Raw genomic sequence first — 14,917 nt, forward strand, 5'->3', positions numbered from 1 at the left:
GATTATTGATAATTCTAATTTGGATTTCATTATGTTATATGTATTCCATTATATCTTATCCATTATCTGTGCCAGCCTTTATATTGAGAATAAATGTCGTACATACGTGTTATATAACATACAGGTTTGAAATAGATAGTTCTATTTTTTTTTTAAATTTCTTCTTTTGTGTATTTTTAATACCTCGGTATTATCTTAATAAAAGTCTGTATTATCTTAATAAAATTCCCATGTATATACATGTATGACAAATGTATCGGTTTTCCTGAACAGATTTCTAAATCAACCCAAGTCACAAAATGTATTAAAGTTAAAATAAAAGATGTTTTATTTATTAACTAATTTATTATTATTATTATTATTATTTTTATTATTATTATTATTAAAACCAGCATGAAAAAATATTTTTTGATCTGATCTTTCATCGAATATGTACCACGTTTGTGTGCTAGAAAACTGAGTTGACAAAATCGCGTGTACTCTTTAATGGAAAGTCACTCAGGATTCTCGCGTGCTATATGACGCCGCTATGCAGTGATCTCCATGTTGGTAGGCGTTGCTGAGATAACAGTTTCCTCATGAACAGCCAAAATGAGGCCAATACGCGGAAAAAATATCATAGCAGGAAGAATGCATATGAACAAAACACTGACAATTACTAGATGCCAAGGTCGATGATGATACTGAACTGAAAGTGAACGGCTAGAATTAACATGGGGGACACTGAGGTCTTGAGTGAGGAACCTCTGGTCAGCGCGCCCCGGGATGAAGTCGATGAACATGAGAGGGAAGAGAGGGCCTTTTCGGTAAACTCCCTAACAACTGACCTGCGTCCCTCGGGATGGTTAACTCGGGCAGCAGCTTGTGTCCTTGTCACGAATTTATTCGAGCGATTGGCTTTTTTCACGATCCAGGATAACCTGGACCGCTTTCTTATAAATGAACTAAATTATACCAACACCGGTGCCTTCACGTGTCATATGATATTTGTAGGTGAGTGAACTGCCGTTATAATTACCTTGGGTGTAAGAGACCATTCCCAGACCCTATCGTACTAACTGTGGATAGCTCTATCTCCCAGGGGATTCTCGCTAAATTGCAATCAACTTAAGCGATCTAGGTATGGGAACTCGGTCTAAGAGGTCAGGTAGAGCTCGAGTTTATAGTATGCTTCTACTGTTTACAATGACCGCTGAAACACAGGGTACTTGTCGCTGATTGGCAGTATTAATTGTCTTGATGCCTGTTCAATCGTGAACAGTGAAGAAGCGGCGAAGTGGGTGTATTTGTAACAGATATTAGTTCCTGGAATTAGCCCAGTGGTACGAATAGAAAGCTATACCAAAGACCACTTGAGCATGATAACGTGAATGACCTATATTTTAAGGCTGCTACAAACAGTGATCCTTGAAGAGTAGCGACACATTTAAAGCGGCTATATATATGTCGCACGAGTCAGGTTATGAATAAAATAAGTGTAAATGAGATTGCTAGCATTTAAGCGCCATTTTTATTGAATCAGTTAAATTAATTTTAAAAAGTTTCTACCCTGCAATTTTTAAAAATCTATAACATGCATATAGGGTCTTTTACCATAACATGCTTATAGGGTCGGTTAGGAGGGGTGCATTCCAAAACCGAACGGTTTACAGGGGCGGACCAGGTTTATTTGAAGGGGGGGGGGAGGTCTGCGGATGCGAAGCCGACCCTCCCCATCCCCCGGCGTGAGGTTTGTGGCCCGCTCAAGGGTCCCTAAAGTTTTTAGTATTTTAGAGGGCGAACGGTGCCATTTGGTACGGTTTAGAACTATGATTCATCTAGTTAAATCTATAATATTAGTGTTATGAAAAATGACGACAGCAGTTTGGAGCTTTGAAACGTTTATTCACCGACTTCTCTTTCACAGAATCTACAAGTATTTTTATTCTATTTTCCCAAAGAATTTCCCATTCTCATATTACAAAACTCTATTCAATATTTCCTAATTAAGTAATTTAAATGAGACTTGTTTATGATTTAAAATATTTAAAATATTTTCCGAGCTACTCATCTTGGATCTTGTCCAACTCAAGTATGCATGAGTTCTACACGTGTTAAAAACGTGCAAATCGATAGAAAAATTAACCAATCAGATCCAACTATATCTGACTCTGAAATGTTCCACTCTTTCTTGCATCGAGAACAGTCTCTACATTCGTTGACACTTTAAGACATTAACTTTGCACTCAATAACTTCCTACACATTTAATTCCGTTTTAATTGTTTTGTAATTGTCGAAAGTGTATGTCATTTGCTTTACAACATTAGGGAATATTAGTGTGATTTTTTTCAGATATTGAAGGGGCCGTCAGAACCCCCCCCCCCCCCCCCCCCCCCCCCCCCCCGACATACCCCCTATATCCGCCACTGGTTTATTCGGCCACCGTCTCTTTCAAAAATGAAAAAATGACATGATTCTTATATTAAAATATGGACATTTGAGTTACTTTAATACATTATTTTATAATGAGGGTGGAAATCACATTTTATCATATATTTAAATGCGTTTAGACTTTTTATTCAATGTTTACATTTTTTTTCGTTGTAATATGTACATAGTCATGCAAATATTGCTAAGTGAAACATTTTTTTATTGCTGGCATTTTCCTATTCCTTTGCACACAGGTATGTCGTCCTGCCTGGCTCTATTTGGCGGTTTGGTGGCCGACACGCTGACTGGGCACTATTGGACCATCTGCTTTGGCTTCGGACTTTACATCATAGGTATGGCCAAGTTGTGGAGTAACGCCTAGCGATGGAGAAGAATAAAAACTAAAAATATGGGTGTGTCGGGGGCGTGGGGGGTGGGTGGGGGGGTACGGTGTATACATGCGAATGTACCTCCAAAAAAGAATGTTTCTTGAAATGAAATGCGAGTGTTTTTTCCTTTTAATTGACTATGTCTTAATTTACCATGTTCTATTAAGAAGTATCTCTGATATTATTTGTGGGCACATTCAAAACGTCGTAGATATCTAGAAATGGGAACTGTATGTTCTATACATGGGGTGTCGGTTTGCTCGAAAGACTTTTCCCTTTTGTACACTATCGTCATTTTGCGAAATAAAAATGTCTGAACTGGTTCACTTTTATAATTAATTTAGGTTCAATTCTAATGGAGATAGCTGCAGTTTCAAAACAGGTATTTATTTAGCAGTTTCAGTCCCTAAAATCATTTAAACTATATTTTTTAATCTAGGACCCACCAAATGAATGAGCCGTCCTGTTGATTTCTTTTGAAGTCACAGTATAAGTTATTGAACAATCGTGTCTAAAAGGCTAATGAAATAAAGTGGTTAATCTCACTGTGGGCGTCCAGGTGTTACAAAATGATTTATGCCACTTGTTTCTTATATGGTTCTGTCTTTCATATTTCCCACAAGTGAAAAGAGACAAATTTAAATCTAAATTTTCTTGTACAGACATGTCACTTACGTACATTACAGCGAAAAAAATGTATATTTCTTCATTGCAGGTTGCCACCCAACAAAACTTGATCATGTCTGCTATGGTTTTTGTTGTCCTCGGAAAGAGTGGACTTAACGCTGTCCTGCCAGTGTACGGAGCTGACCAGGTCCACTCACGGGTCAAGAAAAGGGATTTTTTACACTGGTGTGTTCCTATGAAATAGCTGATAACGTTGAGTTTTGGCTGTGTTGATGCATTGGAAAAAGATAAAAAGTCAACGCTCGGTTCTAAAACAATGACACTTTTTATAATTTCTTTTCAGTATTGCCAAGTGCAAATAAAGTAAGCGTTTACATTATAACTCCGCCTTTCTACTTTCCAATATTGATGACTACTACATTAATTTATGACTCTTAATGTAGCCTACTATCTACGTAAGATATTAATGTCCTAATGCTTCAAGAAGCAAAGGATGATTTTCCTGGAAATCTGTTAATTGCTAAAGCAACTTTTCCTTGTCACTGAGTAACGCCCTATCATAACCGCTGAGAAAATTTATGATCTATTTAACTTATTTCCGAGTTCCTAATTAATATTTAAACGACACGAGCAAAATTCACCACTGATAATATCAAAAACAGTTTTATTGATTGCAATTCTGTGAACAGTGTTGGATGGGATGTATGGTGATTAAGAGGGACATTTTGCTATGTATACTGTTTATTATAATTAATCGAATTTATTTCAGGTTTTATTTCTTCAGAAACGTAGGGGACGCCCTCGCAAATGTTGTTGCAGGCCTCGCGTTTGGACTTCTACTGCCAGACACTCATCAGTTGTGGAGGTTCCTCCCTACGATTCTATCGGTGGCTTTGGCTTTTATCTCCTTTTTAGTTGGCTCCAAGTACTATATGGGTAGCAATGTTCGCTGTAAGTGCTTATCACTCGTATCTTGATAACAGACATTTTATAACGAGTCAAGTGTCATTAAAAGGAGGCGTTTCGCGTTTAATCCTTTTTCCTCGCGGATTTTGTTTTTAATTGACATTATAGTTCATATTTTCTGCATTTTACTTAATTTTGATATGTGGTCATATATGATACTAACATCTACATTTTTGTATAATTTCTTAGCACAGATTCCCTTCATTTTAGATTTTTAAGAAATATAATGGACCTGCTGGAAGACAAATATTGGTCCATGGCCCTATTCACGCATGCGTGCTCATTAGCAAAGAGCGTTAAACCTTAACATGGCAAAATATTAATTTTTTTCTGAAAATATCTACACTTTTGCCATTATCGCCCAGGACTTCCAAAAATGTTGTCAAAATCACGATCTATACCCCCGTTTTATGTGTACTTTTGAAAGTTTCTTGCTTTTCATTGTCGTAATGTGATTAAAGACTGAAAAAATTCACTCGTTCATGACAGTATATAATTAAGATATACAACGAAAATGGTTTTAATAAGACCGTCATTACCTCAACAGTTTTAAATGGTTTATATCCTGGTGATATAGGGAAAATTGTGGAGATTATTGTATGGGAATTTTTATACTACAGTGAAGGTCTTTTAAATGTCTAGTTGAACTATAGTTCACTTTTCATTTCAGTAAAAGAGTCGTGGAAAGTGATATCAGTCGTGTGTTCGTGTTGCCCCATCACGAGCCGGATAAGGTCTGGGTCACGTCGAATGTCGCTCGGTGTTAACGTGAAATCGATTAAAAAAGCCATAGCCGAGAAGAAAAAGAGGGTTAGAAGGATGGTACAAATTCTTCTTGTTAACTCGTCTGTTTTTGGTTTCGGTATACTTTATTCACAGGTGAGTGGGTCTCATATATCACAGTAGGAAGTGATAAGTCGATAAAAAATACAACTATCCAGTTTTAGCAATGGTATACCATCCACTTGCATTTTTTTTTTGTTGTTGAAATTAATCCTCGAAACTGATGTGTGATCTGACAATGAGAAACACCAAAATCGGCAGCACCCGAGATGTACTGCAAATATAACAGGATCAAATATTTTTTTCATTCGTACATAAAAATGGTGGCCTCAGTTAAGCATTAGAATCTCTGTAGTCTTTAGAAAACATACTGTTATTCTTTATTTATATTTTGTTACATTTTTTCGCTTTATTCTTCAGATGTTAACGACCTATGAATTCCAAGCGAGAGGAATGGATCGAATGATAAACGGAAATGTTACCCTTCCAATCCCAGAAACGTGTATGCTTGCCTTTAATGAGCTCGCCATACTAGTGTTTATTCCCATACTTGTCAAGTGCATTTATCCTTGTATTGAAAACCGAGGGCGTTCGACAGGCTACTTTACGAGAATGGGTATGGCCTTCTTTTTACTCTCTCTCTCTCTTCTCTCTCTCTCTCTCTCTCTCTCTCTCTCTCTCTCTCTCTCACACACACACACACACACACAGAAAGTCAACCATTTGGCATGTTTAACATGACATGAAAAATGTCAACATAAAATGAATTCGTGTGATGCGATAAATACATAACTTTTTCATTCATTGTATGAAACAACTTTGCTGCACTTGTGTGCTGCACTCTCTGTTCTAGCTGGCTTTGCTTCCTCTCCTTAGGGTTTGGAGTTGTGTTTGCCGCACTCTCTATTCTCTCTGATTTTGCTTCCTTTCCCCAGGGTTCGGAATGGTGTGTGCCGCACTCTCTGGTCTATATGGTATCATACTGGAGGTCTCGCGACAGCAGTCGTGTCATCAGTTTGACGGTGTCCCCAAACTGAGCGGGCTGTGGCAGGGGCCTGAATACGCAATCATTGGCCTAGGGGAGACGTTGACATTTATAGCAGGTGTTGTATGCTTTTTTTTTCTCATTTTGAATAGCTAATTTAGGTCTGCCACTTACACCCTTGGTTTCAGGTTTACTTTAAATTCAATACTGTAAGCACTTTTCCACTAGAAACGGTAGAGGCATACTGATTATAAGGTTGAGTTTCCAGTACTCTTATTATGCGATTTAACCCCCATAAGAGGTAGGGCTACACATGAATAAAAAAAAGCGACAAATTTTGAAGGTCTTTAAATACTTTTAAAATGGCAAAAGGAATGTTCTTAGTGCAGTAAGTGCATTAATTCATATTAATTTATTTTCTGATCTACAATTTTTACCTACAGCAATGGAATATTCTTATCTGGAAGCACCAACGGGTTTGCGGGGCACGGCTATGGGTTTGTTCAACTTGGGATTTGGCTTGTCCTACTGCGTAGCGCTCATAGTGGTAACAATAGTGGATAAATTAACGGGTGAGTGCGTATTGTGGTCGGTGAGATTGAAAATCAGGCTGTGGCAAAAACTTTTATCCTATACTAGATTTTTTGGACACCAGGATCTAAGCATTAATTAAATTCCCCAAAGTAGATGCAGTGGTCAGTGTCTGATTGATCTGACATTATATGATTAATCTGAAATTCTCAGTTTCGCTGGCCTTTGGTCTGGGGTCAGAGTATTTTAACTTCACAGACGAGTTTTTTATACCATGCAAATTTTAATATTCATTTAACGGTTGTTGTTTTTTAAAATAATAAAGTAAATATCAGTAATAACCTGTAGTTTGTTTCTTGTCCCTTCATTGTTAATTTCCACTGTCCTTTGTCATAAAAATAATATTAATTTCTTTAAAACTCTTTCTTTTTTTTTTCCATACCATTTTCCTAGACTGGTATACGGTGGATCTCAAGGACACATGCCTGACACACAATATAGGTCACTTGGAGCGGTATCTCCTGCTTTTACTCGGCTTTCTCGCTCTGTGTGCGATATCATTTGTGATAGTTGCGTTTTACTTATCTTCCCAGAAACGCAAATCTGCGGCGACGACGTCGACGTCATAGCCGTCGACTAGCTCGAGAAGGAAAATTGACTGACATTTAAAATACCTGCTTGATCCTAGCTGACATCTAGTTTAAGGCTTCGTTCACATGCAATGTCTATTTTCTAAATTCTATTTTCTATTTGCGGCATGTCTTATGATCACGGTCTGTGCACTGAATATCCCGCCGCGTAATTACTGGCAGCGCGAGCCAGTTACTATAAGTTACTATAAGTAACTGGCTCGCGCTGCCAGTAATTACGCGGCGGGATATTCAGTGCACAGACCGTGATCATAAGATAGCGCGAATAGAAAATAGAATTTAGAAAATAGACATTGCATGTGAACGAAGCCTTAGGGTTTAGAGTAAAAACTTTAAGGGATAAGAACTGTTCATTTCGCCCAAAAATAGATTTTCCTTGGGTTATCGACAAGTTTCCCGTACCTACCAATGGTTCATGAATCCGTTCCGACATTCAAAGTCCCCGTTTTTTTTTTTCTTCCAAAGTTTGGTTTTCTGTAATAATCTCTTAAGAGCCATCTATCGAGGTCACATGGCCAGATGGCAAGCACAAATTCCAGAATAATTGTGATAGCCATCACCTTAGTGGTGAAATATAATTTAATATATTTATATGAGTTGTTAACATTGTGCATATTGTGAAATATGAATCTCATATAGAGTTGTTATCCCTTAAAGACGTTAATTTGAATTGTGGGGCAAAATGTATTGGTAAATATCATTCGCCGATGCCCGAAGTATTTGTAACAACAAATATAAGCGAGTGATAGAAACATTTTAATTTGATGCTAAACATCTACCTTGAAGTCTGCAGCTAACGAGAAAATGACACTGGTATACTTTGTATAACCATTTTGCCATCATTTCTATGTGATATTTTTGTTAATGTTAATAACAATTATTATTCAACTATGATAACCAAGACTGATTAACACTTTAATATTACTATCGTTTATTTGCTAAAACACAAGATTACAATGTACAATATTATACAAACAAATGTACACATTATTAATTACAAACCAGTCAAACAAAGGAGTGTGAATTTTATAACAATAACCGAACACAACTGCTCCGCCACGACTCTACCTTCAACTTAATTAACTATTTGAACCCAGATGTGCCGGTCATCAGTTCTAACCACAATTACAGTTGGTGTCTTGAGAAAAAAACAACCAGTATTCTTCTGTCAAATTAAATCCAATTTTTTTAAACGTACATTAAATAATTTACATATTTTACCAAGTAGTACATCAGACATAAACTGTTCAGTGGCTTACCATGGTATTACAGGTAAAGGGGTGACTTATGGGTGCGAAAAACACCACAAAATGGATCTTGATTATACTTTCTGTGCCTTTATCTGAGTGTGCAATATCAACTTCACCTTTTTTTACTTATTCAAACAATTTTTCCAACTAAACAATGAATGTCTGACATCCCCAATGGATTTTCAACTCTCACTATAAGTCCTCCCACTCTAAGTCCCTTAACGTAAGTGAACTTTCTTATTTTTTTCTTACAACCAAAGAAGTTTACAAGTGTTAACCATTGTGTAATACTTATAAATCACATACCTTGTTTCAATTTGATACAAATCCTCCTTTGCCTTTTACAAAGAAAAAGAAGTGAACTGAAAATCTTAATCTGCCATCTCAACTTGGATCATATATATATATATATATATATATATATATATATATATATATATATATTCCACCAAGGTCAGTGGCCATATGTAAATAACTTCTCAGAGGAAAATTAAAGTACCATTCAACTCATTTGATAAACAAAAAGAACAACCAATCTCTTAAAGTATGAGGTAGTACCACTGAAGACTGATAAAGTGATATAATACTGCAGCCTAACATGTAACAGACAATTAAATTAATCCGATATCTAAATTTCTACATTTGGCATGATTTGTTTGTCATAAAAAGGAGTGGATAACAGAAGTAGTTGAATATTACATCACAGTTTGCCAACAAAGTTACAACCCAATGATTTCTTCCCTTGCTATTTTCCATGGGAAGGTAAAATCGGCAATTGTACTTAAATACAACAACTGGTATTAAAGAAAAGAAATGGTAAAAGTTGGCCAAACCCTGTTAAAAAATAAGAGTCTCCTTACTCTTCAATAAATAAACACTGGTTATTTACATTACATATATACATGAAAGTATGCTTCACCCTGTAGACTTCAAGTTTTCCTACAACATTCTCCTACAACTTTTAACTGCTCCCATTTGTCTCAAAAGAAATATCATGTTGGTGTTGACAGGCAATCCCCCCCCTCCCCCAAACACAACATATCCGGCATATAAATCTAAAAATACTGCAAAGGATTTTTTACATTTATGCCTACGCTGGTATGTAACCTGTTCAGAAAAAAAGTCTACATCAATCATAATGTGTATAAAATGAAAATTGTTATATTTGGTAGGAAGCTCACAACTGGAGAAAGAATTTCCGTCCCTGACAGTTTTCTTTGGCAAGATGTGGCCAAGTATTGCTATCCAGTGAACGGGAGAGTCCCCTTTTCATGTCCCTGATGTACCTCACTGGCAAACTTTGACACAACACTTTTGTCAGTGACATTATAGTCCAAACATTAGAGAGAGTTGAACTGTTGCAAAACTTCAATTTGCTCACTCATATATTTTGAAGAAAAGTCTCTTTTGCTGACTGCATAAAAAAAAAGACCAAAATAAATAATTTTTATTTATAAAACAGACTATTCCAAGTGCTCTGATATAATACCTAAACTTCAAGTATCATCTCGCAAAGAAAAAAATCCAAGTCAAATATCCCTTAGCAACCAAAATTCTTGGGAAAATCCACCATCTGGTTGCCATGGTTACTTTCATGAAGTGGCACCACCAGCTGCACCACCTGCACCAGTGTAATGGTGATAGTGGTGATGATGATGATGCTCATGGATATGATGGTGCTCATGTTTCTGTATCACCAGCTGCCCATTATGCTCCTCAACAGAACACTCTTTCTCCAGCCACTGCGACACATGACGCATGGCAAGCCTGTGGTCACGATCTCGGTGTTTGTGCCTGCGCTGGTAGTGCTGGTTGTGATTGGCTACCTCATGGACAGGCAGAGGTCGGTTTGACCCTGACCTGACCTTTGGGCTAGAGGAATATTTCGGAACCCGTCGACTTTTTGGGGTTCGAGGAAGATTTTCATAAATTGGGCTGGCTTTGGTTCCCATTGCTGTAGCCCCCTCAGCAGGGTTACTATACTGTTCTGAGGCATTTACATAAGTTCCATCCAAGAAGTACTGATAAGAAACATCCTGTGACCTTGACCTGAAATGACCTTGATGCTGGGATTGATGGGATATCTGCTGCTGTTGACGCTGCTCAGTTCGCACAATACTGTGAGATTTAGAACGCATATCCCGAGACTTACTCCTACAACTGCCAGAGTTTGTGAGTATTGCTGCCGGAGCAGACGTGTTATGCAAAGAAGACACTGTGGGGTTATTATCAATCCCTGCTAGGTCTAGATAATAATTTCTCCTTTCTTGATTTTCTTTCACTTCTGTTCTGCTCTCTTTACTCGAGTTGCGGTGTTTCCGTCTCTCAGAAGAATGCCTATCCCGCGAGTGACTCCTGTTGCTCTCCCCATGGTGCAATCTGTGAATAAGGCAAAAGATCAGTCAGAAACCGAAGAACAATTGTTAAACTGTTGGACATCAATTGTGGCATGCTATCTCGAGTTATATTTTGTAAAATGCTATGTTGGACAATGTGTAAATTCAGGTTTAAATTAACACTGCAAAAAAAAAAAAAAAAAAAAAAAAAAAAAAAAAAAAAAAAAAAAAATTAAACAGCAATTAAAAGAAAAGAATTTTCAAAAGTATTGACATCAACAGAAAAACAATTTTATTTTTAGAACAATTTACTTGATAATGATCAACAACTAATAAGCAAAGAAAAAACCAAGACGAAAACAAAGCCTCAACCTCTGTACTGCAGAAAATGTGTTAGTTGAGATTCAAAAAGCACAGTCACTTACTTGAGTTGTTCCTGCCTCAGCTGATGCCTCTCCATATTCTTCTGTACAAGTTCTGCCAGATGGCGCTGTTCCTGTGAGCTAAATTTTGGTTTTCTGGGCCTAAGTGGAGGGGGGCTTTCCTTCCCAGGGGCCTCCATGGCTTCAATGTTTTTCTCTGGCACTTTCACTGCCAGATTACTTGCCTTTCCACCACTGAGCAAAATGTCACAATTCTCATATTCCTTCATGTGTTTAGGAGTTGCCAGGCTTCCAGAAAGTTTTGAACTTGATGATTGCTTTTCCGTGAAACTTGAAGTAGATAAGTTTTCAGCCAAATGAGGAAGAGGTAAGTTTTCCGGCACTTTTGGAGAGGATATATCATCTGACAGTCTTGGAGTGGATAAGTCTACAGTGAGCTTTGGAGTTGACAAATTCTCCGATTCCCGTGGCACTAATGGTGGAGTTGGCGGTGTTTCCTTTATTTCAATATTCAGTCTGTTTTCTTGGAAGCTTTCAACATTTGCATTGTTTTCCTTGGATTTCTCTGGAGAGATTGTAAGTCTTAGTTTCAAGCTCTTGTTTCCATTTTCTGGGAGTTTCACTGTGGAACCAACAGCATCATAAAGTGACTTCATCAAGGTAATCAAATCCTGAAATGGACAGAAAAAACACATAAATAAAAGCATTATTAACCTTAATTTTTTACATTTACAAAACACTATAATTTTGCCAATTTCATGCCAAATTAATGTCTCTACTGAGAAGCTATTCTAAATGAAAACAAGGCAGCAAAGCTGTCAAATGTACAGACAAAAAACAGGAAATAACTATGCACAAAATAGGCTACTGTCAATTCTGATGCAAAAATACATTATGTTAAACTGAAAATTCAACATCAAATTTTAATTATCCTCAACAGGTAATACCAATGTAATTAAAATATGTGACAAGTTTACACTTTGAAAATGTATAACTTCCAGAAAAAGAAGTTCCTTAGACTGCTTTTCCAACTCAGACTGCATTTTAGTCCTGTATTTCTTTTTTGAAAGTTTGGCAATCATAAGTAACATGGTTTTCCCATAATGGTCATCATGGCAGCAGCACCCAAAATTGTGTTTTCTTCTATTCTGATGCAATATTACATAATGGTTAACAGCATAATAACTCAATTTTAATAATAAAATATACGTATCATGGATTTTCAGAAAATGTGACTAGCATGGGTCTTCAAGCCCGTGGAACTTCAAAGTCACACCTTGAAAATGCCAATATGTGAAAAATTAAATTTTCACAAAATAACTGTTTACTGGCAGCAAGAATTACCAAACAGACTGTATTTCCTACTGAAGCTGTATTTTAGTCCCATGTTTCTTTCCTGTAAGTTTGAGAACAGTAAATGACATGGTTTTTCTTAAATGGTCATCATGGGAGCAGTGCCCAAAATAGTTTTTTTTTTTTCAAATTTTGATGCAATATTACATAATGTTTAACAGCATAATGACCATCAACTTTAATAATAAAATATTAGAATTATGGATATTCAGAAAATGTGACTAGCAAAGGTCTTCAGGCCCATGGAACCAAAATGTAAACGAGACAGCACTGTTCTGAAATGTTTTTTTTTCCATTTTTAACAATTTTTAACATAAAACAAAATTATCAGTTTTCTGCCGTTTTTTATATGATAAACTAAGAAAATTGATGAGATGGGAAAAATATCAACAGAGCAGTGTTAAATGTCCAATCTCTTCCATTCTGAGATTCTGAACATAGTGAATGATTGAATCTGACAAACTGCAATGATATGAGTTTATTTCCATTTTTGAAACTTTATTACACAATACACGATAACAAGTTTACCATCATTTTTACATAATCAACTAATAATGTTGTAAAATTGCAGGAAATGCCAAACAAACACTTTTACGTATCTTATTAGTTCAATAATGAAACTGTTTACATGCCTAAGAATTAAATCTGAGGAAATGTGAAAAAACTGCATTTCTTTAAAATAATGGCCCGATTATGCTGATTTTTTAACTCAACCTGCGTTTTAGCAGGAATGACCACTCCTGTGAGTTTAATGACAATTGGCCTATCTGTTTTTCTTATATTGTGTTTACAGTGTTGCATAGGTGCTGAAAAGTGAAAAAAAAAGCATAACTACTAAAATAGTGGCCCGATCATGCCGATTTTCGAACTTGACCTGCATTTTATGAATATTCTTCAGCTCTGTAAATATACAGCCAAAAAGTAAAACTGCCTTCCACTTATCGTGTTTACAATGAAAGTGCATGGCGCCGGCGACAGCGACAGTGACGGCAACGACGGCGACGACAGACGCAGGTGATGGCAATATGTACAGACACATCTGTACACATTAACTGTACTGTTTGAGAACAGTTAGTGACATGGTTTTTCTTAAATGGTCATCATGGGAGCAGTGCCCAAAATAGGTTTTTTTCAAATTTTGATGCAATATTACATAATGTTTAACAGCATAATGATCATCAATTTTTAATAATAAAATATTAGTATCATGGACAAATAGTAAACGTGACTAACAAAGGTTTTTAGGCCGATGGAACTTCAAAGTCACACCTTCAAAATGCCAAAATGTAAACAAGACTGCACTGTTCTGAAATGGGTTTATTTCCATTTTTAACACTTTTTTAACATAAAAACAAAATTAATAGGTTACTGCCATTTTTATAAGATCAACTAAGAAAATTGATGAGATGTGAAAAATATCAATAGAACAGTGTTAAATGTCCAATTTCTTCCATTCTGAGATTCTGAACATAGCGAATGATTGAATCTGACAAATTGCAATGATATGAGTTTATTTCCATTTTTGACACTTTATTACACAATACACGATAACAAGTTTACCATCATTTTTATATAATCAACTAACAATGTTGTAAAGATGCAGGAAATGTCAAACAAACACTTTTACGTATCTTATTACTTAAATAATAAGGCTATTAACATGCCTAAGAATTAAATCTGAGGAAATCTGAGGAAATGTGAAAAAACAGCATAACTTCTAAAATAATGCCCCAATTATGCTGATTTTCGAACTTGACCTGCGTTTTAGTAAGATTGATTATTCCTGTGAGTGTCATGACAACAGGCCTAACGGTTTTCCTTAAAATGTGTTTACAAGGTTGCATATATGCTGAAAAGTGAAAAAACAGCATAACTTCTACAATAATGGCCCGATCATGCTGATTTTCGAACTTGACCTGCGTTTTATGAATATTCATCAGCTCTGTAAATATAAAGCCAAAAAGTAAAACTGCCTTCCACTTATCGTGTTTACAAGGAAAGTGCACGGCGACGGCATCGGCATCGGCATCGCCATCGGCGACGGCGACGACAGACGCAGGTGATGGCAATATGTACAGACACATCTGTGTCTGTACATAAAAAAAGACACCATAAAATAAAATCCCAACAATAAAATGAAGTGGGTGGCTTCTGAAGTCTCGCCTGCGATTCAGAGATATAGTGGGACACAAAAACATCTTAATCTCATTTGACAGTTATGCTTTTCAACATCTTTCTTTGAAAATAATTCCAG

The 14,917-nt window shown here is 36.4% G+C and overlaps 2 protein-coding genes across 4 annotated transcripts in view; one reads left to right on the top strand and one right to left on the bottom strand.

Annotated features, from left to right (window-relative positions):
• The first annotated feature begins 559 nt into the window (after nt 1–559).
• LOC106171321 (uncharacterized) lies at nt 560–8,238 on the top strand. Of its 2 annotated transcripts, none has more exons than XM_087010685.1 (10): nt 560–993; nt 2,665–2,763; nt 3,144–3,181; nt 3,515–3,651; nt 4,196–4,377; nt 5,063–5,271; nt 5,596–5,791; nt 6,111–6,278; nt 6,604–6,732; nt 7,145–8,238. In XM_087010685.1, the coding sequence occupies exons 1-10, from the start codon at nt 714–716 to the stop codon at nt 7,318–7,320; spliced, it is 1,614 nt and encodes a 537-aa protein (XP_086866811.1). In that variant the 5' UTR covers nt 560–713; the 3' UTR covers nt 7,321–8,238. The 2 variants fall into 2 exon arrangements, with proteins under 2 accessions (XP_086866811.1, XP_086866812.1); XM_087010686.1 differs by having other exon boundaries at nt 561–806.
• Nucleotides 8,239–8,248: 10 nt separating this feature from the next.
• Nucleotides 8,249–14,917, bottom strand: part of LOC106171320 (uncharacterized) — a 36,074-nt gene continuing 29,405 nt past the window's right edge. For both annotated transcript variants that reach the window (XM_013551611.2, XM_013551612.2), the window contains 2 exons: nt 11,353–11,981; nt 8,249–10,970 (listed from right to left, as the gene is read on the bottom strand). In XM_013551611.2, coding sequence (XP_013407065.1) covers nt 10,184–10,970; nt 11,353–11,981 — 1,416 coding nt within the window. In that variant the 3' untranslated portion in view covers nt 8,249–10,183. The remainder of the gene's footprint in view (nt 10,971–11,352; nt 11,982–14,917) is intronic.

The sequence above is a fragment of the Lingula anatina genome, chromosome 4, assembly GCF_051362555.1.
Source record: "Lingula anatina isolate TDL-2025a chromosome 4, LinAna3.0, whole genome shotgun sequence".
NCBI classification, from domain to species: Eukaryota; Metazoa; Brachiopoda; class Lingulata; order Lingulida; family Lingulidae; genus Lingula; species Lingula anatina.

Excerpts from the sequence above, each read along its gene's own strand:
- LOC106171321 (XM_087010685.1), top strand. The coding sequence starts at position 714 with ATGGGGGACACTGAGGTCTTGAGTGAGGAACCTCTGGTCAGCGCGCCC. Across the intron at positions 3,182-3,514 it reads TAGCTGCAGTTTCAAAACAG|GTTGCCACCCAACAAAACTT; the intron begins GTATTTATTTAG and ends TCTTCATTGCAG. Across the intron at positions 5,272-5,595 it reads TCGGTATACTTTATTCACAG|ATGTTAACGACCTATGAATT; the intron begins GTGAGTGGGTCT and ends TTTATTCTTCAG.